Consider the following 23791-nt stretch of genomic DNA (forward strand, 5'->3'; position numbering starts at 1 on the left):
ATATTTACTAAATATTTATTTGAAGCCTTTTCGAGCCAAATAATTTACAAAATAGTATACAGAAAACAGCTACTGTTGTGATAGTTTCTAGGACTTTACTCGCCATTGCCGTTCTGTTGGACCTCCGACTCGTAGCCTTCCTGCTCTCCCTGCTCGTCATCGAACTCCACCTCGTCGTCGGCGGTAGCCTCCTAAAGAAGGAAACCAAATAAAATCGTTTTTAAAGATGCCTTGCAAGGATATGGAGGGATCGCTCACCTGGTACTGCTGGTACTCGGATATCAGGTCGTTCATGTTGCTCTCGGCCTCGGTGAACTCCATCTCGTCCATGCCCTCGCCGGTGTACCAGTGCAAGAAGGCCTTGCGCCGGAACATGGCGGTGAACTGCTCGGAGATGCGCTTGAAGATCTCCTGGATGGCGGTCGAGTTGCCAATGAAGGTGGCGGACATCTTGAGGCCACGGGGCGGGATGTCGCAGACGGCCACCTTGACGTTGTTGGGAATCCATTCGACAAAGTAGCTGCTGTTCTTGCTCTGCACGTTGTACATCTGCGTGTCCACCTCCTTCATGGACATGGGTCCTGTTAATTATTGAATGAGCGTTGAAAAAAAAATGCCTTCGTGGAATCTTCCTGTGCGCATTTACACATTTACATCAAAAGGCAAGTTCGCTTTGATGCGCCGCCGGAATCCCCAAATCCCTGAATATGAAATACTAAATGGCTTCCAAGTTCTGCCTGCGCACCTGGCCACCTGCACTGGGATCTCAGCTCGGAGCTTGGGAATGGAAACATTGAAACAGTCCCAGGAGGTAACTAAAAAAGTTGTTTAAATTCCTGCTCGCTGGCATTTTTTCCGCACATTTTTGTGATTAATTATTTTGCAAGTATTTCTGGCAGTCGGTCGGAGACGAAAACGAATCCTGAGATGGTGACGCCGGATCTGGGCTAAGCTGGAGTGCGGGTGCTGGAACACAGTGCAGGCCAAGTCACGTTCGGCATGATTAGTTGGGCCTGGGGCCGTGTCAGGCGGCGGTCGCAATTCCCCAATGGATCTTGAAAGTAAATTTCTAATTACGCGCGTTTTGCGAGTCATCAGTCAAAAGCAAGGGGCCAAAGCGGCGCGAGCGCACACAAGGAATAGCAAATGAAATATTATGCGGCACACTTTTGGGCGCCGCATCGCAGTTTATTAATTTAGGAATTAGCGCGAAAAAAATGCGAAGCAACCTTTTCGGTGGGCGTGGCGAGGGCGGCATGCCACGATGCCGTGGCTAACAAATTTGCGCTACGTGCGCGTTGACGGATTGCAGCCTTTTTAGCCGCCAGCCAGCGGGCATTAATCATTTTTAGTGGCGCCCATAAGTAGTAGGCCCAGTGCTCGGCTTTGGCTAATAAAATCGTCGCCAAAGCCAAGCCCCAGGAGTCCAAGGTGTTGGCCAGAGACGGCTGGGTCGTGCTATTCTAAGGGGGTGTCCATATCTCTATATCTACGATAACAAATCGTGAGCAAGTGAGCAAGTCCTATGATTTTTAGGAAAGAAGATTGGTTTGGTACTACTACTACTAGCCACCCCCCTTACTCCACCTCTGGTGACTCGACTACGTGCCTGCGGGTCCGGGAAAGCGGCGGACAGGTGCGCCGCCGGCTGCCCATGACAAAGTGACAAAGTTGGCTGGGATAAGCCGGTGCGGGGGCTCCTGAATAAATGAGCGGATGGATGAATGAATGGATCTCTGTGTTTTCTGGCTACGCGTGAAAGTGTTTAGGGCTTCTTGTTAAATAACTATTTTTCTTTTTCCACCCCGGGTGGTTCATTCATCAAACGGCAGGACTCACCCCGGAAGATGCAGGCCACGGTGAGGTAGCGTCCGTGCCGGGGATCACAGGCGGTCATCATGTTTTTGGCATCGAACATCTGCTGGGTCAGCTCGGCCACGGTGAGGGCGCGATATTGCTGGGATCCCTTGGCGGTCAGCGGAGCAAATCCGGGCATGAAGAAGTGCAGACGCGGGAAGGGCACCATGTTCACCGCCAGCTTGCGAAGATCAGCGTTCAGCTGGCCTGGGAAGCGCAGGCAGGTGGTCACTCCGGACATTGTGACCTGGTTGGGTGAGGAAAAGGTACATTACTCTCAGGAAAAAATAAAGAGTACATGGATTTCAAGTTATGTTCTCTTGATTTGATTTTGGGATTTGGAAAGCTAGGGTGAACTTATTGCTCCTGTTGTGGACATCTGGTCATCGTTATCCTCATCTTCATCTTCGCTTCAGGCTAAAATCTTGGCTACTCACGGACACTAGGTGGTTGAGATCCTGGTAGGTGGGCGAGCAGATGCGCAAGCTCTGATAGCAGATGTCATACAAAGCCTCGTTGTCGATGCAGAACGTCTCATCGGTGTCCACAATTAGCTGGTGCAGCGACAACGTGGCGTTATATGGCTCCACCACCACCTCAGACACCTTCCCGCCATGGATTCCGATTGGAGCAGGAGCAGGAGCAGGGAACGGGGGAATGGGACAGACAAACAGAGGATGCATTAGATGGATTGACTAGGGGTACTCACGGACACGAGATGGTTCAGATCGCCGTAGGTGGGCGACGATAGCTTCAGCGTGCGGAAGCAGATGTCGTAGAGAGCCTCGTTGTCAATGCAGAAGGTCTCGTCGGTGTTCTCCACCAGCTGGTGGATGGACAGCGTGGCATTGTACGGCTCCACGACAGTGTCGGATACCTGGACGCATTTTTGGTGTCGATGGAGGCGGTAGTGCGGCATGCAGAAGGAGGAGCAGATACAACTTTGTTAATTAGCAATGCTATCAGCAATCGGCGGACTCACAAAGGAGCCAGATTCAAATATTGTGTGTGTAAATCAATTAGTTAAATGGATGAGCTAAAGCTTATGCATATGCATAATGTACCTATTTCAAATCTATAAGAAAAAGATACGTTTAAGTATGTATCTTAGAAGTGAAAATTTAAAGGATGCCTTTAAGCTTGAGCTTCTTCAGAGCAACCTGAAGGCTAGACCTCTTTTGGCCATATTTGTTCTGGCCAATAATCAACGATTGTCCGCACTCTCCGTCTAATTCCCACTTCTTTTGGCCCAATCGCCTGGCTGGCTGGTTGAAGCATGGACATGAAAAATGCATTCTGCCAACAGGATGCAATTCGAATGCAGTGCTAACTGAATAGCAGACCCTATTAATACAGCCAGTTGTTTGTGGCTGCAACCAGCAGTTGCTAATGCCATTTTGAGCCTGGAGCGGCACTCAGGCCGAGAGTTGTTGCATAAATGCAGTTGCATGTTGCACAAACATCTGGGTGCCAGGTATAGCCCCATTCACATTCACATTCGCATTCATACATGCCTGGTGTGTGTTTCGAATGCTGCAAATTGAAAATTATGTATAATCTTTGGCTTGCCCTCTATATTTGCGCAGCCAAGATGCATTGCTCGTCGGTTGTACAATGTTGAATGTGGCAGGGGCAGGGAAAGGGATTTCATGCGTACCGGCCACTGTTAAGCATGCGACAAACTTCACTCCAGCTTCAGTTTGCCGTATGCGTAGTGTGTGCACATAAATTGTGGCAATTATTTAATGGCCACAGCCCTAGAGCGATAACGTGCAACTCCACCCACCCACTCTATGTCCTTTGCACGTGGAAAACTTTTGAGAAGAATATCTTGCCACGCTGGACATGTCAAACTTAATATAGTTAGTTACAAATAAAATCACATATATTTTAACTCAAAAAGTCGTATTTGCAGGTGGCTAAACGAATGCAATGGTAAAGTAGAAAGACTTGCCTACTATTTGATTTGAAATCTTCCTTGTTCTATATATCATTTATGATTATTCTATTTGATTTGTAATAAGTTTAGTTAAATAACAGTTTTTTTTTCCTGTGCACAACACACACCTTTGTCTGCTTAGCTGGTACATGCAGTTAATACTAATGAGTTATGCTCGTACATATGCATTTTGCATTTTGTATTTGGTATTTGTTGCCAGCCTCACTATTTGTACACCGCCAGGACACGATATTTATCTGTGGGTGTGTGTGTGTTTGATTCAAAATCTGCAGGATTTACGAGCATGCATTTTGATATCATTGCATTGTCCAAACGGCAGGTGCAAATCTCAGTGGGCGCCATGGCAACCAGTCGGATGCTTCAGCTTCAGTCAGCTTCGGTCTTCCGAAAGGGACTTCCGTTAATTAATGAACGCAATTAAATACTTTAATCAAAGGCCAAAATATTGAGGATTTAAACGAGAGAGAGCTGCCGCTTTTTTCGCGCTGATCATGCTATGTGTGAATGGGCTGCATTTGCATAAATGACGCCTATCAAAGCGACAAAGGCCCTCTACATGGCCTATGAAAAACTATTAAATTACATATTTAAATGTATGTAAATACGCACAAACAAGCGCGCATTAAAACCGCCATAACGTGACAGGCATGTGTCAGGCCAGGCCGCAATAAAATGACCGCCGAAGCCAAAACATTGCGGTAAGCCGGCCAAAACCAGCATGGCACATAAATAACAATCGAAGGGGGGACGGAGGGGTCCGGAGTCCTGACTCCACATTTAAAGTTAAGCCCCCAGTTCGATGGGTTGGAGTTTGAAGTTCGGGTTCAATAGTTGACCATTGGCGTTCAGCCGTGACGGTAATAAATTTAACGCAGCTCAAGTGTGTGTGTGTGTGTGTGCCCTCTGGGCTGCACTAAAAATTCCATAAAATTTATTGTGCACTCCGATATGCCAATAAGAACATTGTCAAATGTTAATTTCACGCCTCACCAAATCTACCTTCTCTCCGGAGTCTTGGAACTTACATTTGTCCAGAATGCACTCGAAAATCCCAATCGATTGCAATCTATTCCTCTTAAAACTTAAAACCAGATTATAGTTTATGCGCTAAAATAATCCTTAAGCCTTGTCTTGATCAACATTTTGCTAATTAAATGAACTAAAGTTTGATTTTACTGCAAAACATTTTATAATGTTTTTTGTTAAAGCAAAGCAAAATGCTGTAATTGCTTGTCTATCAGCAGGACCTCCTGCCAATGACAATTAATTTTGCGCTGAATAAATTTAATTAAACGTCAAAATGTAATTAAATGCGTATAATGCAATTGAAGGCGTATCACGTGCCACCCATACATCTATTAATATTTCTACAACTATAATGCGCACGTGTAATATATGCAACTGGGTTAATTAAGCGCCAATTGAGGCGTGTCAAAAAAAATATAAAAAAGAAAGGACGCGGAGGTGTTCGATCTTGCGATTTCGAGCCACCAAATTGCATTAAAATTGCATTGGCAATTAGGCTTTGGCCGCTGCTCGTTGGCGGTGCCGCTAATTTCGCCTGCAAATTAATTAGAATAATTCGAACAAAGCTGGCCCAGTTGGCGCGCAAAGCCGCCAATTGAATTTAGCGTATGAATTGCATAAATAAAACAACATTTGTGGCATACTTTCGACACACGAAAATAAACGGGAGCGGCTCTCGGCGGCTTTCGCCTGCTAATTTGGCCAAAACGCGTGCAGGTGTAAAGCGCTTTTGGGTCGGCTTAGGACCGTCACCATGGCTGGTCCCAAATGGTGGTACATGCTCGATGCCAACTGCCCCGTTCAGCAGAGCAGAGGACACACCCTGATTTCCCGGCACCATTGTGCGCGGCAGTAAGCTGATTTGGCTAAGCGGATTGCATTCGTCATGACCACAATGATAATGATATGCTGCATCGTTATCATGGGTGGGTAAGTTGGACGTGCGCTGGCACTCACCTTGGGCGATGGCACCACGGAGAAGGAGTTCATGATGCGGTCGGGGTACTCCTCGCGAATCTTCGAGATGAGCAGCGTGCCCAGGCCGGAGCCAGTGCCTCCGCCCAGCGAGTGCGCCAGCTGGAAGCCCTGCAGGCAGTCGCAGCCCTCGGATTCCTTGCGCAGCACCTCCAGCACGGAGTCGATCAGCTCGGCGCCCTCTGTGTAGTGGCCCTTGGCCCAGTTGTTGCCTGTGATATAAACAAGATGTTATAATACAATATTCATATAAATGTTAAGCTCCTAAGCTATCGGTACTTAAATTAGATCATATAATAGCTGTGTGCTACTCCGCCAAAACTCATCAAAGTTCGCGGCGTTTGTGGGTCATTACGGAGGCCACAGCAACAGCGCCTGACATGTACAAAATTAATTTTCATCGTCATCCGCAGGCCATTTTATAATTGCAATCATCATAGCCATCATAGTCATTATCCTCATGGCAGCTGAGCATGAAGTGGGCCGGCCGGGAGGTCCTGACCGCGGCAGGACTATCGCACCGGCGGCTGTTAGCTGATAAGCTCGCCTGTGATAACAATGCCGTGCTCATCTTGTCAATTGGCTGGCACTTATCAAAGCAAGGATAAGGCCGCCCTCAGTGGCTGCCGTTGTCACGGATGTTGCTGCTGCTGCTCCTGTTTTCGATGTTGCAACCAGGCTGGCCCAGCTGCAATAACTGCCGAGGCAAAAGGACACTCGCAGCACCATCGATGATGGCGCGGCAGCGGACTTTGGCCGAAACAAAAGCATGCCGAAAAGCAGCAGGAAAACAAAAGCCACGTCCTAGCACATGAACACCACATTCGCCCATTAACGAGTGCAACGGAAATGCATTAGGAAAATGCCCAAAGAGGCTGGCTACGAAACAGAAACAGGAGGACATCGAAAAGCCACTGTTTTCTACAGACATTTTTGGTGCTAAGCTAGCTAGCTTGTTATTCAATAGTGAGGAAACGTGTGATTTCTAAATTGGCCTAAGTAATGCATTGATAAGGAAATGATGAAACAAAATATGTTGCTAATATCAAATATCAATCAAAAAATAGATCGCTAATATCATATCTATGGCGTGTCACGTTGACGCACAAAAACGTATCTCTTTTGGTTTGGAACACCAGCGATTATCTGCAGCTGAATGTGTACTCACCGGCTCCCGACTGTCCGTAAACGAAGTTATCCGGCCGGAAGAGCTGGCCCATCGGCGACTGGCGGACGGAGTCCATGGTGCCCGGCTCCAGGTCGATGAGCACCGCTCGCGGCACGTACTTGCCGCTGCTGGCCTCATTGTAGTAGACATCGATCCGCTCGTGCTGCAGGGCGGACTCGCCGTGGTAGTAACCATTGGGATCGATGCCGTGCTCGTCGGAGATGATTTCCCAGAACTGCAAGTGGCAGAGAGAAGCGCTACTTTAATGCCGGTTCAATAATGATTTAAGTGCATAATGGAGAGCCCGCCCGCTGTATGCAAATATGCGGTGGTCGCAATGAGCGCATTTGCATATGCGACCCACCGTTCGTTTCACATGACGTATGCGTGATATTTCGTGACAGCGTCCGCTGGTATGCAATGAAATTTCGCGAGCCTCTTGCCTACGTTTTCCTTTTCAGAAATATTATTTTACAATCAATGTGGTGTGAGTGTGGGAGAGTGTGTATGTGTGTTTGTGTTGCATTGCTTTGGCAATCAATGCATATAAATATGAGTGTCCTTTTTACATGCCTCCTGCTTTTATTGCCGTCGCCATCGAAGTTCTCGTATCTGTCGTCGATTTATGCGCGTGCATATGCTGCATGACCCCACCCTTCCTAGCCTCCCCTCCCCCACTCACACACACACACAAGCACTCGCACCCACACACATACACCCGCACAGCGAGCACTTTACATGCCGTGAGCAATTTCTGTTGCATACTTCCATGGGCGCGCAATTTTTTCATGCCGTGTTATTTTTTTGTTGTTGTGTAACGAGCGGGAATAATTGAATCCTTTTAGGTATTTTCATACACATATACCTGCGCACGAAAATATATGTATATATGTATGCGTGTCCGTTCTCCCTCTCAATAGCGTTTCTCGATTTTATTTACACAAGAAATTCTCCAGCTCGATTCGTGTTTGTTTTGTTTTTGGTTTGGCTCTTTATTTTTTATTGCACAATACGCTTGGCAAAACATTTCACGTTTGCTGCGCATATGAATTTCAAATTTTTAAAAATGTTTCAATCGCCTCCCCTGTCCCCCGCTCCCCGCTCCGCGCGACAGGTGAGTGCGTGGCGGGGGGACAAAGTGCGGGAAAATGGAAGGAAAACGGGAGAAAATGGGGAAAAATGCTAATTGTGAGAAAATCGCAATGTGTGCGCTCGGCCTGCCGCGGCTCCCACTGATCGAAATGATTTTTAATGGACTAAAAGGCAGCAGTGGCAGCCAAGGGCCATGAATTCACTTTTATATGCGAGTATTTTTTCACGCATTTATTCCAGCTTGGCTGGTAATACCGAAGGTCACCGGCAGATTGATTACTGAATATGAATTTTAATTAGTCGCACATGGCGCTGAAGATGCGACTTTTCCCTTGAAAATGCCATAAACTCAAGTGACTGTCGAGGAAATGACAGCACAGAGAGAAACCCATCACCGAAATTGGCAATCAATTCGGTAGATTCGATATCATCCATATCTTATCTGTGACATATTCAAATGATATAGACTGCTATTGGCTGATCAAAACTGGTGGCATGCAAAAAGACTTGCGCTTCAATTAAAATCTTCAGTATCTCCAATATCGGTGATTAAAATAGATAACAAAAATAAAAATTTATAGATTGAATGATAATAGCTATTTAAATAAACCAATTTGCTTGGTATTGAGTTTTCTCCATATTATTTTGATGTAATGAAAGGAGCATGTTTAAGTTGAAGTGACAGCATGCAAGCCAAGTATTTTCCTCTGTGCAGGAAGGAAATGTCCTGAATAATGCATGGCACCCGGTGTTTATGTCAAGCCCGCTTGTCAGACATTCCATCGAGCACTTTGAGGCACACTCTTGTCGGGGATTCCCGGAGCACACACACACGCCTGCATTTGGGCCATAAATAGTTAAGTGGCTTGCGTAAAGCGTTGAAGTTTTCCCAGCCAGCGGACAAAGTAAAAAGGGCTAGGTGAAAGTTGTAAAAGTTCGAAAAATTTGATAACGGTTGATTGCACACACACAAAGAGCCCCATCGTCGTCCTTTTTGTACCAGCCCCCCAAAGCATATGCTATGTGTGTGCGCGCGTATCTGTATCTTTTTGGCATTCAGCTTTTCCGAAGACACCATGCCATGCTAATCCAAGAGCCGCATAAATGTTTGCGCTGCCAGTGCGATTGTTTGGCAAAAGTTTTGCTCCTCCATTGGCTCTTAGACACGCAACAATGATAACAAGTTGCATGGCAAGGCCAAAATAGAGACAAGAAAAATCGCTGGCCAAGAAAACTTTCGCAGTTGGCAGTGGCAGTGGCAGAAGTTTTGGCCCTCACATGCTGGCTTTTGCATACATAACAAACTGGAAATATGACACTCAATTGTACGCATCGGTGGGCACTTTTGGCTTGACAATAACTTTGATTTGCATGCACGGTCCCAGTCCCTGTCCCCTTCTATACGCCCGCATGGGAGTCCTGCGTCCTGCGTCCTGCGTCCTTCGTCCTTGCTCCTTGGACCCTGCGCCCTGGCACTTGTTGCCTGTGGGGAAATTCAAATGCTTTCTAGCAAGCCAATTGCAGATAAGCGCTTTTCTTTTCCGACTACTCACGCTCCGTTAGCCGGCCGTTGGCATTGAGTGAGCAGCATAATTTATTTACAAAAACTTTTGCCAGTCGATCTGCCCATCATTCGCTTGCTCCTGACAACCAAAAAGAATACACCAAAATATGGCCACGACCAGCGCCCATGTTTGGCAGTTTTTGAAGTGGGTAAAGTGCTCCGCGACAGGCCATCAGATTCCCATTTCGGGGAATCCAACCCCCCCGCCAGAAAAAAAAAAACAATTACGCTGCCTTCATTTGCTTAAAACTTTTCACTGGCTGCGGTCAAATTGCTTAATTACAAAATTACTTCCATGTGGCCGAGAGCAAGCGACGCTTCGGAACCTGGCGAAAGCCACTTGGAAGGCCACAGGATGAAAAAAGCGCCAATGATCAAATTAAAAGTAAACAAAAGAGCTGCGTGCGTTGACCAAAGCGGCGCCATTTTGCGGCGCCCGCTTTTTGTGGCTCCCAAACTCCTTGGTCTTACTTGAAAGAAATCCAAAATTAAAATTCCCAAAGCGTTTGCACAAAAACCGAGACAAAAGTCAAGTGGCAAAGTCGCGATCCGCAGGAAGTGAGGAAAAAACGCGAATAAATTAATTCTGACCTGTTTTTACACGGGAAACAAAACCTATGCAACTAATGTAAAATGTTTAATTCTTAAAATTTACTGAAGCTAGAACTTTACCTTGAATCTATTTAGAATAGGAAACCTTATAATTAATGCATCATGTTTAAATATTATTATATAATACTGCCATGACTTTAAATTACCTCTAAGGTGTGCTACTTTGTTGTTTATTGAATAATACATGTTGAATAAATTATTTTTCTCGACTGTATCTCCGTTGAGTTCTGTTCTGCGTAGCCACCGGCTCTAAAAGGACATTTCAGCTTGCTTTGGACAAGGATGCGCGTGGCGCAAAGCGACGGAAGTGCATGTCGCACCGGAAGTGAACGAGCGGTGGGCGGCGCTGGATTTGAGGGGCGTGGCCAGGGGGTTGCAGATTGCTCGGCAGCTGCGTTTGCATACTAAATTTGCTGCCGTAGCTCGCGGCTCACATAAATAATAAACAATTGCAGCAATAAATATTAAATGATGCCCAAGTTTGTCTCAAGGCGCTGAGCTTGACATGCGAAATGATTGCGCCGCACTTCGCTTCGCTATTTCAATTCAATTTCATGAAAATATCCTCTGTCCAACTTGATTATGTGATTTAATTTAGATTTCTGCGTTTGGCACAAGCGTGAATGCAAACCATTTTTTGCGAGCATTTTAATTAAGTTGTCAGCAGGCCCACAAGAAATTAAAAAATTATTCATTGCACTAAAATTATAATTGTTAGGTTGTCTGACACTATGCCACATTTATTAAAATTCAATTAAAATAAATAATTAAATATCTATGCATTTCAATGTGCCCACATTCAATGCCTGAAGACAAACAAAAAAAATATTTTGCATTTCTAATTAAAGTTCTTGTGTGAAAATGATTAAAAATCCAGCCGCAAACGAATTAACCCGCATGCCCAACTCCTCGGGCGACTTCTTAACCCACTTATGCCCGCTGAGAGAGCGCAGCAAACTGAAAATGCAATTCAATTTTCGGCCACCGGCATTAAGCTAATTATAAAATAATAAACAGGATTTCAGCGCATTTCGATCATTTGCAAATTTACAAATGTGCGACAAATCCGCGCGATTTGCGGGCGAACGCTTAAAATGCAAAGCGTTCGCCCAAGTTAATTTATTTTAATTTCGAAAAATCTATTTGAATATGCGCCGGATGGGGCATTGCATTTGGCGTCCATTAGAGTAATGAGCTTTGGCCGGCACAAAATAACCCTTGCCATAAAATCGAAAATGCCAAAACACTCTGGAAACTTAACGGCCGCCCATCGACGAATGACACTTTGCAGCCTGCGGCCATAAACCATTCGATTCGCAGCGCAAAAAAAAAGAAGAACAAAACGTATAAATCCACCATCTCTATATGGCATATATCCTCAGCGCTGGGCAGCTGTTAGCTGGTAACTGGTAACTGGTATTGGTAACTGAAAACCGGATACTGGATTCTGGCAATTGGCAGCTGAGCTCCATCCGTCTCCAACTGCTCAAAAATGCAATTTATGTGTGCACAAGGCAAATAACGAATTGTACCCCAAACTACGTTTAATGCTCCTCCCCGGAATGGAGCTGCAAATATAAGGATATTTTGTAATAACACTAAAAGGATCTTATCGACAGTTGACAGATATGCGCTACACTCGCATGTTGTCTTTATTGGCCGACGTCGTTTAGGGCCATAAAAAGCTGGCACTCAGCAAAAAAAGGCTCCGCTCGCCTGCAAATTATCTAGGATATTTTCAGAGTTCCCATAACTTATTACTGAGTTCAAATATTTTATGGAAAATGAAAGAAATTACAGGGGAACTAATTGTTTAAGCCAATCCCAGGGTATATCCTCCAAATTGTAAAAACCCTTTATTCCGAGTGTGAATATAGCCTGGCTTTGCTCGGCAGAGTCCTGCGAAACGGAGCAGCATAATTAGACTCACGTAGCCATTGCGAATGAAGCAATTGGCGATGCAGCTGCAATTTATTGCCCCACATGCCCATACACTCATATAAAGCAGCCTCAATTTGGACGGCACGTGTGAGTTTCGAGGCGAGTTGGGTTCGCCAGAAAAATGCAATTTTTCCTCTGTAAATTACCCTTTGTACACACGCATGGTGGCTGAATTTGCAATTGCATTTATCGTCAAGTGCATCAATTTAAATGTGGCCACTAATTGTCATTATCAGTGCGTTGCGTTGCATTGCATTGCATTCGCCGAGCAGTGTTTTTCCAATTCCTTTTTTTTCGGGTCCTGCAAACTGCGTTGTTTATGTTGTTGTTTTAATTTTTATATTCATTTAATTGCCATCGGCATTAAATTGCTAAATGCTTGTTAAAATTCAAGATGCCATGCCACACGATGGCTCCGACTTAATCGACGAGGGCGGCAGGTTCAAGGCTCGGCCAAAGACTCTTGTCTAGCAAGGATATGCAAATATTGGTTCATTAGTATTGGTCATTCGGCTTTCGGCTTATTGTGTGGTGCCGTCTGTGTGCATAAACACACACACACTCACACAAGGACAGCGATGACGCAGTCTAAGTGCAACATCAAATAGCTTATAATTAAAATTTCCATAACTCATACGCACTGTTGGCGGCGAGAGCATGGGTGGAAATTGAATAAATGCGACGGCTTCATTGAGCTCAAATAATTGAGTTGCAGTGAGGTTTCCAAGAGCTAATTTAGGAAACAATAGTTAAAAGTTGACGGTGATTCAATAACTGATAAATTATATAGTAAATTTAATACTTGAAAGCGCGCAGCTTTCTATATCAATTTTCTATTTCTATAAATGACTTAAATAACAAGCATCTAAGAAAAAGCGAATATTTATTTGGCTTTTCAATCGATTGACTCTATTACTAAATATTAATAAATTATTAACAAAAGTTGACAGACTTTTGAGGACAGAAGGCGAATGTGTATCTTTCCAACTTCTTAGGCATCCCTCGCCTGTTGGTATATAATCACTGCTCTCGAGGGTTAATCCTCTGCTGGCATCTGTCGTCTTGTAAGATTCCAATGGCTCTCAGATTTTTCCCTCCTATAGAAATCAATGTATCTTGCAGATATAGAATGATGTGTGCGCATCAACGGTGCGTATGGCTTCATTTAAACTCGCATACAGACAGAGACCAATGTGGCTAACAAACAATTTCAATTGAGATTTCAATAATTGTCGATTTAGATATGTAAATATTTATTGTATATTTCGTTGGTCGAACTGCTATTGACTTAACTAATGTGCACGGTGCGTCTGTGTTTGTCCATGTGTGTGTTGATGTGCGTGCTGGTGCGTCTGTCTGCGTGAGCGACGTGGTGTGCGTGGCCACCATGGCCTCGATTGTTTGCTGCTCCGTGGTCAAAACGAGGCAAACATGGCCCAAATCAGATTTGATTTGTGCCCAGGTGTCGCTCTAATGCCATTGCCGTTGATGCGGCAATGAGATGTGTTCCGATTTTCGATTTCTTAAGACGTTTTCAAGTTACAAAAAATTCAACTTTACAAAAATACATAAATCGTTTTTGATGTGCATGCATTTTGGGAGTTATCTTAAGCTGAAACTATAAAGCTTACTTTAAGTCATCTTAAAAGATGATTTTCTAAATTCAGAGGAAGCTGTCGTTCGAAGGGTTGCAATAATATTTGCTAATGGCCACAGTTTGTGGAGCAGACTCCGCCGTATATTTTACGCTCCTGCCACACCATACATATAAACAACTGCCACTTGCACTTCATCATTCCACACACACTCTCATACTCAGATACAAAACCGTGAATTTAGGCCGGTTGCCTGTGGCAAAGAGGGTAATAATAATAATAATATTTATATGGTAAGCGATATGAAGTTCATGGCCTGAAGAACACTTTGGCAAAAGTTAAATAAATAAACAGTGTCAGGCGAAAGCATTTTTGTGCTTTGTGTTAAGGAGTGAGCGCATGTGGTGCTAAATGGCAAGTGGATGCCACAACCACCTGAATTGGCGATGGAGCATCTGAGCCATCAAAGAAATTAAGACAGGTTCGTTGGGAGGGTAGCGAAATGGGCGGAGTTAATCCACGAAACAAATACGACACGATAATCCCTAAAGAACATAGCAGAAACTCCAATTTATCTGTGGCAATGTACCTGCCACAAATATGTGCCAGAAATATTATGTACTGCCCTTTTTTTTCGACAGCGAACATGATTTTTTACGATCTATTTGAGGTCTGGCTTTATTAAGTGCTGGACAAATGAATCGCTGTTGGATATTAATGAATATAATACCATTACCTTCTTTTTTTCACTCAAGTTCGCTATCAAAATATTTCATGTTTTTTATAATGATTGGTGGTAAATGCAGTAGAATCGCTGAGAGTGGGACAGATAAAGTACTGAGCAAACTTTCGCTCTATTAATCAATTTCGATCTACTTCTATCTCTGTCCCGCAGGACGAGTGCATTTGCAGATAAAACTTGGTCATTTTGCGGGAATATCCTATAACGATTTTTATGATTCCACAATGAAATTAATTTTTATTACCACCAAGCGTGAATTTCCCTTTGACCATTTGATCGGGCGATGCAAAACTTTTTACACAATTCCCGCGCAATGTTTTTATTTTTCATTTTAATTGCCATTTTGCCATTTCGAATGCGGAATGACTGGTAATATATGTGCGAGCATAAAAAATCCAATTAATACTGTTTGTCAAATAAGCCCGAAATAAAATACAATATAAGGCAAATGCAAATGCAAATACGGCAAATTGAAAAACTTGTGTGTAAAATGCGGGAATATTATGGCGAACGTTTTGAAGTCCTGATGGCTTCGGCTCTAAAACTAATACAGTGCAGAAAATCGCACTTAATTGGATTGCCACGAATATTGGTGAGAATTCAGTCGAGTTGGCGAGTGGAAACCAAAAATAATTGCAACACTCGTAGCTCTCAAAATATTTTGATTAATTTCGTTGCGCTAACTTGACAGACCACAAATTTAAATTATGCTTTGATATGTATGTGTGCGCCTATCTGCACAATTTGGCAAATGTGTTGATCTAGCCATCATTATGGCCGAAAACCGAAACCAGATTGTTGATTCAGATTCGCCATCGTTTCTCATCCAACCATCGCCCGCATTTAGGCCAAGTTATGCGTTCGATTGCGGTTTTGTTCGCCTGAAATATCGAATTTCTTTTCGCAAAAATGCTTTCCCCCTCATGCCAACGACTGCCATAAATAATAAAACCGATGTTAATCTTTCAAGGACATGCAGCCGGACATATGTTTGTCCAAACAAATGCAAACAAACGGTAGTCGAGCGTGGATTTAGCAGGAGCACATGAATGATAAATATTTTGACCACATTGGTTTTTAATGAGGTTTCGCGCATTTGCTTTCGTTATTTTTGCGTTTAGTGTATTCAATCAGCTGCTGGGGTATAATTTATATAGCATTTGGTTGGCCAAAAAATATCACGCTCACAAAAATGGATCAGAGAGTTCTACGGCCTTGTATTCACTAAAATGTATATCCAATTTCATATAAACTAGATGATTTCAAGACCATATCCTGGCAGAGCATCCTGCATTCCGAATTGCACTTTTGCACTCTGTTTATTTAGGCAATTCATTTCGTGTTTTTGGTCGCACAATTAGTCAACGCAATTTGCGCAAATAAAATAAAACGATCCGAAATGAATCGAAAAATATACCACGTGCAAAAGCAGAGCCAAACCAATCTTGATTATTGTTATTTCTGGTAGCTGTGTTTTGCATTTTGTATTTTGGCTTAATTACGCCCCGCTTTGCCATAAATTTGCTGGCGTTTTGCGGTTAATATCTGCCGGCCAAATGCTTTATCAGCCGGCTTTCTCCGAAAGCCGAGGGCGTGTGTAAAATATTTCTGCCTTCTTATCGAAAAGACAGCAATTTGTTGTTCGCATAGCCGGCAAATCCAATTGCATAAATAAATAAATTGCCGTGGCCGGCGAGAACTGGGCGTGTTTAAAACGCATTGCCAGCTGCTGCTTTATTGTATTATTAATTTTTTTTTCGTAAATACCAGATTACAACGGACCAACATATTTCATGGCTGGGCCTTATCTGCCGTCGTGCAGAGCTCGTTGGCAGTGTAATGCGCAATAATTACAATTTGCGGCTTGCAATTTCAATAATATAAAATTACCAAAGTAATTGAAAAGCTGAAAGGCTGCGAAAAACAAAAATTAACAACAAAAAAATATGCGCCTGAGAGCGAGCGAGCAAAACAATTGCTCGAATAACAATGGTAATGAAACATATGTATGCCCCGAACTCCCTGGCAATCCAACTCCACTTACCATATGCAATTTGCACTTTTGCCCGAGAACTGGCTGTCTGAATGGCGTTAAGAGCAGCATGAGATATTAATGAGCAAAAGAGCGGAATGCTTTTTAAAAGTGTTAAATAAATAACAAATGGCCATTTGCCGTACTGCCCACATGGCCGCTACCCATATACCCACCGCCTGTTGGCCTGGCCAACCTGTCGGCTCAGAGGGAGCAAGCGGCTTACAGGTGCCCACAAAGGCAGGAGCAGCACTTGGGCTTCCATTTCGGTCATTTTCGGCTGTGTTTGCTGTCCTCTGAGAAGGGCAAGCATATATGGTAAAGGAAAAGTATATAAACCAAATGATTGGTCAACTTCTTCCTTCAGTTGGGCATCTTGGCCAATGAATTTGTGAACAAGTGCTAACAAAATATCTACTTTAATAGCTATGATGTATGAGTATTAAAAGGATTCTTCATTTGTTTTTTATTTCTATTATAATCCTAATTACTACTATTAAGATCGCTTTTGTTGTAAAATTGCATGGTTGTATAGCAAAAGGGTGACGATGAGATGACAATACGAAAAGAATGGAGTTAAGCTTTTTCCCTTTGCCGCATTTTCTCCGCACGTTTTCCTAATATTTATGCACAGTTTCATTTTTTTTGTGATTTCGCCTTTGTTCATCAATTTGCATGCACATGTTCAAAGCAAAGCGTAACTGAGCAAAAATATATACATAAATAAGTAATTTTTATATTCCATCAAGCCAGCAGCTACGCAAATGGCGGGGTGGTGAGTTTGTGTGGTGTGTGGAAAATATTTATAAAAATTCCCTTTTGTTTATTTATAATCAGTTTGTGCAGCGGAGCAGAGCGTCGACTGTGCCCTTCCACCACCTGCCACGCCTCCGGCCTCCTTTTCCATTTCCATTTTCTATTGCATACTGCTAGGCGCAAGGACGCTGCGCGCTAGCAGCTGCAAAAGGGTGTGTTGGTGTGTGTGTGTGTGTGTGAGTACGGCTCATTTGGTATGCATAAACGCATTTTTATGTAAATTGAAAAATATTTCGCCGGCGAAAAAATGGGATATTTTAACCCTTGGTTGTGCTTTTTCCTCGATTCCCTTGCCAGTTTTTTCCTTTTCGATATTTTGCGCTTGGTTACTGAGGTAATTGTTGACCATTCTAAGAACCAATACGAAATCGGTCCACATAAGTGCAATCTTCGATTGCTAATCAACATTCATTGGCATCGAAAAGCCAGTCGACTGAAAGTGGAAATACAATTTGCAAGTGGAGTATAATACACCAGCATATGATCCAACTGAATGGAAGATGCCAACTAAGTTAACGATGGCTTGTTTATCCTGGCCCACCCATCAGCGTCGGAATATGTATGTATGTATATGCAATGCCGCATGAAAATCGCATTTGCATACGAGCGAGGGCATTACCTATGACGTGGCAAGCCGTAATGCCGGGCCATAATGTAATCCGACCGATTCCCCAGTTACCCGGCTCGATATCGGGTAACCATAAAGAAATTACGGCTGCCAGCGAGCGTCATCGATAATTCAATTTTGTGCATTATTTTGGCGCTGCTCGATGATGCCCTGCCATTATGGGCCAAACAAACGTATCCTGGGGCAGGCTATATGGGTGTGCCACACTGCATGCCACACTGGCTCAAAGGAGCCGTTGCAGCCTGGCTTATTCCACTCTTTAATTTTATTGTCTGTTCTTGCCTGGCTTTCTCCGCTTTCCCCGTTTGCTTCGCTTTCTCCGCTTTGCTCGTCTATAAATTTCTTCGCCATGGTGGCACCACGCTTTTCCTTCGGCTTTATGCCATGCCGTAAATAGATTTTCCTTGTTATTGTTCACAAAATGATTTAGGGAAAATTAGGTTTATGTAAATAATGAAGAAAAAGAAAAACGAACTCTAGCTGCAGGCCAAAATATCCTTGGATAGATGCCTTTGCCTCGGCCGATACATACATATGTGATCAATTTCGGGGTGTTGGCAGAGAAAAGCCGGAAGACGTTTTCGTCGGCATTTTGCCATATTTAATCGAAGCCATGAGAATGGCTTAAATTGCTGTCTGGCTTAAAATCGAATTGTGCTTAACGTGATTCAATGAAAACATTATGTTTACAAAACATGCGTATGCTGCCGGGATTTCAATTGTTAAGCTCTGTTTTTATAATTACAATCCATTCTGTTTGCAGCCCATTCATGTGTGAATAAGCTCTGCTCTTAATGTGTAATCAATCTGTTAAGTTTTTTCTTTATTTGCCTATTGGCCTTTATCAGCGGAGCAATTAGTTTTGGAAAATTTATTTAAAAATCACATTCACCATTTACGCCATTCACAGCATTGTGCACACTATTTTGCCACGTAGGCAGTTTTGCACATTTATTATTTGTTTATTCTAGGCTGCAACATTATTTCATATTGACAGCCAATTAATCAGAAAAGGACATTCAATTAAGGCACAAAATCGGCCAGTGTGCAAAAAAGAAAAAAAAACAAAAAACAAGCGCATGAATAGGACAAGCAACAAAATATGTTCGCCATTATTATATTCAAATTTAATGCACCAACAAACAAGTTTTATGCCATCTATAAAGATTCGATAAGCGCAAATTGCATAAATAATCGTATTTATTTTTTAGCTGCACAATAGCTACACATAACAATGGCCGCAAAATATGGATGTAATAATGCTCCGATTCGGGGGCGTACAAAATCGGTTGGGGGGGCTTGGCTTATCCCGGAAAAGTGCGTTCTAATTAACTGCAAAAGGCAGTGTTGAAAACACGCAAAAAAGTACTTTAAAATATGTGGAAATGTGTTTACATAAAACTCAAGAGGAAAAGCGCACAACGCGAGCGAAAAGAGAAACGGTCAGAGAAAACTGCGCTGGGAAATGCCGGGAAAAAGACAAACACATATAAAAAAATAGGCATTATAAAAAAAACTGTGTCAAACGTCAACGACTTTCTGTAGCTGGATTTTCATGACGCGGCAAATTGTGCGAGTTAATGTTAATGCGCTGAATTAGCTTAGAATGGGCGCTGTTTTCATTTCCACTCCTCTAATTGCCCGCAAACATGCTGCCGCTTTTCTACTCAAAATACCAGAACACACTATGTAATTGCTATTTTCGGCGCAACCCATATCAGTTCCTACTTTTCGAGTATTTATGTTTAAAGTTGTGTAAACAAGCCCACTGATTAGAGGCCGGCGATAGTGAAAGCAGCGCACACATAAGCCCGCCACTTTGTCACAGTCAGCCATGAGTCAGATACATATATCGGTTCAAGATACAGATATTATTTACAAGCCCCTCTGTCGTAATTAGAAGTACCCACGAAACCTTCGACGGGTTCTTTATGACGGTAAGATCAGCCAACTGTGCGAGGGCAAACATCATAAGAGCTCGTGAAAAGTACTAGTTTACAGAACCAGTTAGTTGTATTAATTGTCCAAAAGACGGAAGCTTCTGAGAAACCTTCGAGCCAGTTTCAAAATGCTACTAACAGGGCACTAAGCTGCCGCAGTTTGCTCTGAGTTCCCGCCAAAAATACTTGGTTCACAGATCGGATTTCTTGAAACGAGAAACCTTCAGGTACACTGAAAAAATACCAACTTCTATTCTATAATAAAAATGTAATGTGTAATTCAATTTTCAATAGCAATTGTGTTTAAATGGGTTCTACTGTATTACGATTAAGTAATCGTGTTAAGTTAATTTATGTTTTTAAAGGCCCTACTTTTTCTTGCCGTGCAGATTTGCATAGCCGGCTGATCACAAGCTCTCAACTGAGCGGCGAGCTAATTGTTTACACCTGACTGAGGTGATTTTGCTTAGTTTGCGAGCGGATTTCTGGGTTTAATTGACTCGGAGCATAGAGTCCAAGGTAATTTAAATGCGATACTTTAAGGTTGCTGATATTCGTATCTTGCGAGCGATAAGATAAGTGCAAGTACGTTAGGTTTCTTCAATGTTTTGCAGTTTTATAGTTTCTCGAACTGGCGAAATAATCTATGCCACCCCTCCACCCACAACCCTCCCATTTTAATTGCTGGCCACTAAAAACAAAACGTGAAAAGCCAAGAGAGAGAGAGAGAAAGTCGCAGTGAGAGAGGCAAAGAGCGCTCTTTCTTCTTTATTCCCCTGTTTTATAATTAAACATGTGAGGTTAGGATAGCGAAAAGTATCTAGAAAATAGAGCAAAGGTCTGCGATGCGAACACCGGTGGAATATCAATTATACGCACCTTCGAACCGATCTGATTGCCGCACTGGCCCGCCTGCAGATGCACAATTTCCCTCATTTCGCGAATGAATTAGTAACTTTGGCAGCCAAACTTAACTCAATTGAACACACTGACGCACACTCGCACTATCAGCAATTATTAGGCACTATATCAATCTGAATCTGAATCCGAATCTGAGTCACAATCGGTCACGCATTCGGTTGTATCCGGGGAAGAGTCGGAGGAGAGCTTTTCGGGAGCAGCACGATCGACGCGCGTTCGCTTTGAGAATCCAACGTGAACTGAATGAATGGCGAGAGACCGCGACCCGCTGGGGAATTTGTGCTCTACGGTTAAAGGGGGCCGCATTAGTTTTCCACTCGGAAAAATATTTATAAACATATCTTTACGAATTTGCATGATAAGAAATGATAAAATTATGGTTTTCAATCTTTGATTTGATATAAATAGTTTTGGCGACGTATTGAATTTATAACAATATTTCATATTAAACAGATGATCAGAGATCAGAATTGTGAAAATACACAAGTTTTTACAAAGAAACTTTTGTTACTCTTAAAAATTATACATAGTTGTAATAATATGTTAGTGCTGCTGTTATCTTGAGCACAGCTGTATATACATTTTTAGAGTTCCTATAAAACAGGTTTATTTTATTAAACAGGTTATTACTTTTATTTACAGGTGGAACATTTCCTTACAAAATGACCCAAATTATATTAACACTTTAGATAAAGATTATCAATTAGAACGGATTGCTTGCTTATGCTTTAAACAATGATTCTTAAATGATGAACAATAAAAACATTCATTCGAAAAGCAATGAATACCCGAACCATTTATTCGTGCTGAAATCCTCTTCAATAGAGAGCATATTTATTTGAATCACGATCCAAAAATGCGGCAATATCTTCCCCGATTTTTCGAAGTGCAGAGAGCGCGAAGAGCAGAGGTCGTAAATACATTAGTTTAAGTGAAACTGTGGGACACAGCAAGATATTTTCCCTAGCAGCGTGTATGTCTTCCCGCTTTTCCCGACTTTCCCCCTTTATCGTATGATTTTTACCGGCGAGGCGCCAACGCTGCAATTCTTTCTCCCATCTTACGCTTCGCTGAGCTGGTGAGAATTCTCAGGGAAAAGACAGAGAGAGGGGAGAGAAAGAAGAGAGTCCAAGAATGAGTGACAGCACGTGAGTCTAAGGTGCAAAGAGCGCCACATTCTACATTCTACAACAGCTTTCTTCAATCAGACTTGTAGAATTGTACATGCACGTAGCAATTGCGCTTTTACAAAATTGAAATGTAGCTAAATGTAAAAATGTAATTCAAATATAAAAAGTTAGTTGTTTGAGTATTGAACATATATTTTATTATATGCCATATAATCAGTATAAATTTGTTTTCCAATTACTGCCTTGTAAATCATAGAATAGCTTGAACAAACCAAACTAATCTACATACTTAATTGGAAGCGGTTTAGTTAGTCATTTTAGACAGAAATATCTAGGTTATCAGCTACATGAGCTTGACAATAAACAACGCTGCTGAAATGAAATAACATGAAGTCTGTAGAGTCACACACGCATAATACTAGTTTAAAATTAAATTTATTACTAAGTTGTAAACTTAGATAGACAGTGTTTTTATTTTGTAATGCTCAAATATGATAAATTTAAAAAGTGATACTACAATTTTTGTTGGTGGGATGGATTGATGTTTAATTGAGTCAATTTCTTCAAAAGCCCATTCTGTAAATAGTTCTTTTAATAAAGTTGGCGTAGTATCGCACATCCATGTACACGTCTGGCTTTTCGTTGTTGCCGCATTTGAAAGTCCACGTGTTGATGCCACAAACTTGCCGCCCCAACAGAAGTGGTCCGCCGGAGTCGCCGAAGCAGAGAGTCTTGTGGTTGTAGGCACCGGCACAGATGATATTGGGTGGCATCTTGCGACCCAGCTGCTTCTCGCAATTCCGTCTACTCACAATACCAACTTTCATCGAGCGAAAAGTTTTCTTCCTGGACTCATCCCAGATGCCACCTTCGAATCCCCAACCGGCGGCAATGAGTTTATCCCTTGGATGCAGTACCGATCGACAGACCTGGGCGTAGCCAATGTTCTTGCCCCTCAACGGATACTTGGTCTTCGCCACCGCGACATCCGCGATGAATTTCATTTTTGCATAGTTCGGATGAATTTGCACCCATATAAGTAGATTCCTCCGGAAGTAGTTGCCGTGCCAAGTGAATTCCGCTGACCTTCCACCGATCACGTGGAACCAAGACCACTTCAAGTTTTCGAAACAATGGGCTGCCGTAAGGATATGTCGCGGTGTGAGTAGTGTTGCGGAGCAGACGAGCTTTCTCCCATTGAAGAGCTGAATGCCAACTCCTCCAAGAGATTCCACAGTCGTCTTTATGCCATTATAGATCCTGGGATGGAACCTGCCCGACCGCTCCTCTCTATCCCCAGCTTCTGTTCTCACGGAATTTAGAATAAACAGCAGCTGAACGAGTGCCCAACATGAATCCATGGCTTTTGAAGAGAAAATGATGGGCTTACATTCTTACAACAGTTTCTTCGAATGGCTCGAAATTGATTCGTTCCCTGAGAAAAGTCTACAGTGGCTACGAAAAATATTCTGTAATATTTAAGATCTAAGTACTTATTAATAGTTTCGATTAATTTATAACTTTGCAGAGAAAATCTGATTTAGGATCAACTTTTCGCTGCAAACATCTTAAGCACTCTTTAAAAAAACCATATAAATAGTTCATCCTGAACTGATAAAAATCAGCAAAACTCAAGGAAACATAATTTCGCATGGAGTTAAGTTGGAATGTCGTCTTACCATAAAGAAGTTCCACTGGCCAATGGGATTTTGGCCGTGACAGCGGCGTCGTGGAGTCGATTACGCGAAAAGTTTGAGTGTGTGAGTGGAGAGTCTAACCCATTTTGCTTTGA

General features: G+C 42.8%; 2 protein-coding genes across 2 annotated transcripts; both read right to left on the reverse strand.

Annotated features, from left to right (window-relative positions):
* Window positions 1-4: 4 nt before the first annotated feature.
* On the reverse strand, window positions 5-21097 carry LOC117144652 (tubulin beta chain). Its single transcript, XM_033309951.1, has 7 exons — window positions 20828-21097; window positions 6987-7221; window positions 5801-6030; window positions 2567-2734; window positions 1840-2104; window positions 259-581; window positions 5-191 (listed from the first exon to the last, which is right to left on the reverse strand). Exons 1-7 carry the CDS (start codon window positions 20882-20884, stop codon window positions 96-98), a joined length of 1374 nt encoding a protein of 457 aa, XP_033165842.1. The 5' UTR covers window positions 20885-21097; the 3' UTR covers window positions 5-95.
* Window positions 21098-22538: 1441 nt separating this feature from the next.
* On the reverse strand, window positions 22539-23360 carry LOC117144642 (seminase). The gene has a single exon (XM_033309937.1). The coding sequence runs from the start codon at window positions 23358-23360 to the stop codon at window positions 22563-22565; it is 798 nt and encodes a 265-aa protein (XP_033165828.1). The 3' UTR covers window positions 22539-22562.
* Between the last annotated feature and the right edge of the window lie 431 nt (window positions 23361-23791).

Source organism: Drosophila mauritiana, chromosome 3R, assembly GCF_004382145.1.
Source record: "Drosophila mauritiana strain mau12 chromosome 3R, ASM438214v1, whole genome shotgun sequence".
Lineage (NCBI taxonomy): Eukaryota > Metazoa > Arthropoda > Insecta > Diptera > Drosophilidae > Drosophila > Drosophila mauritiana.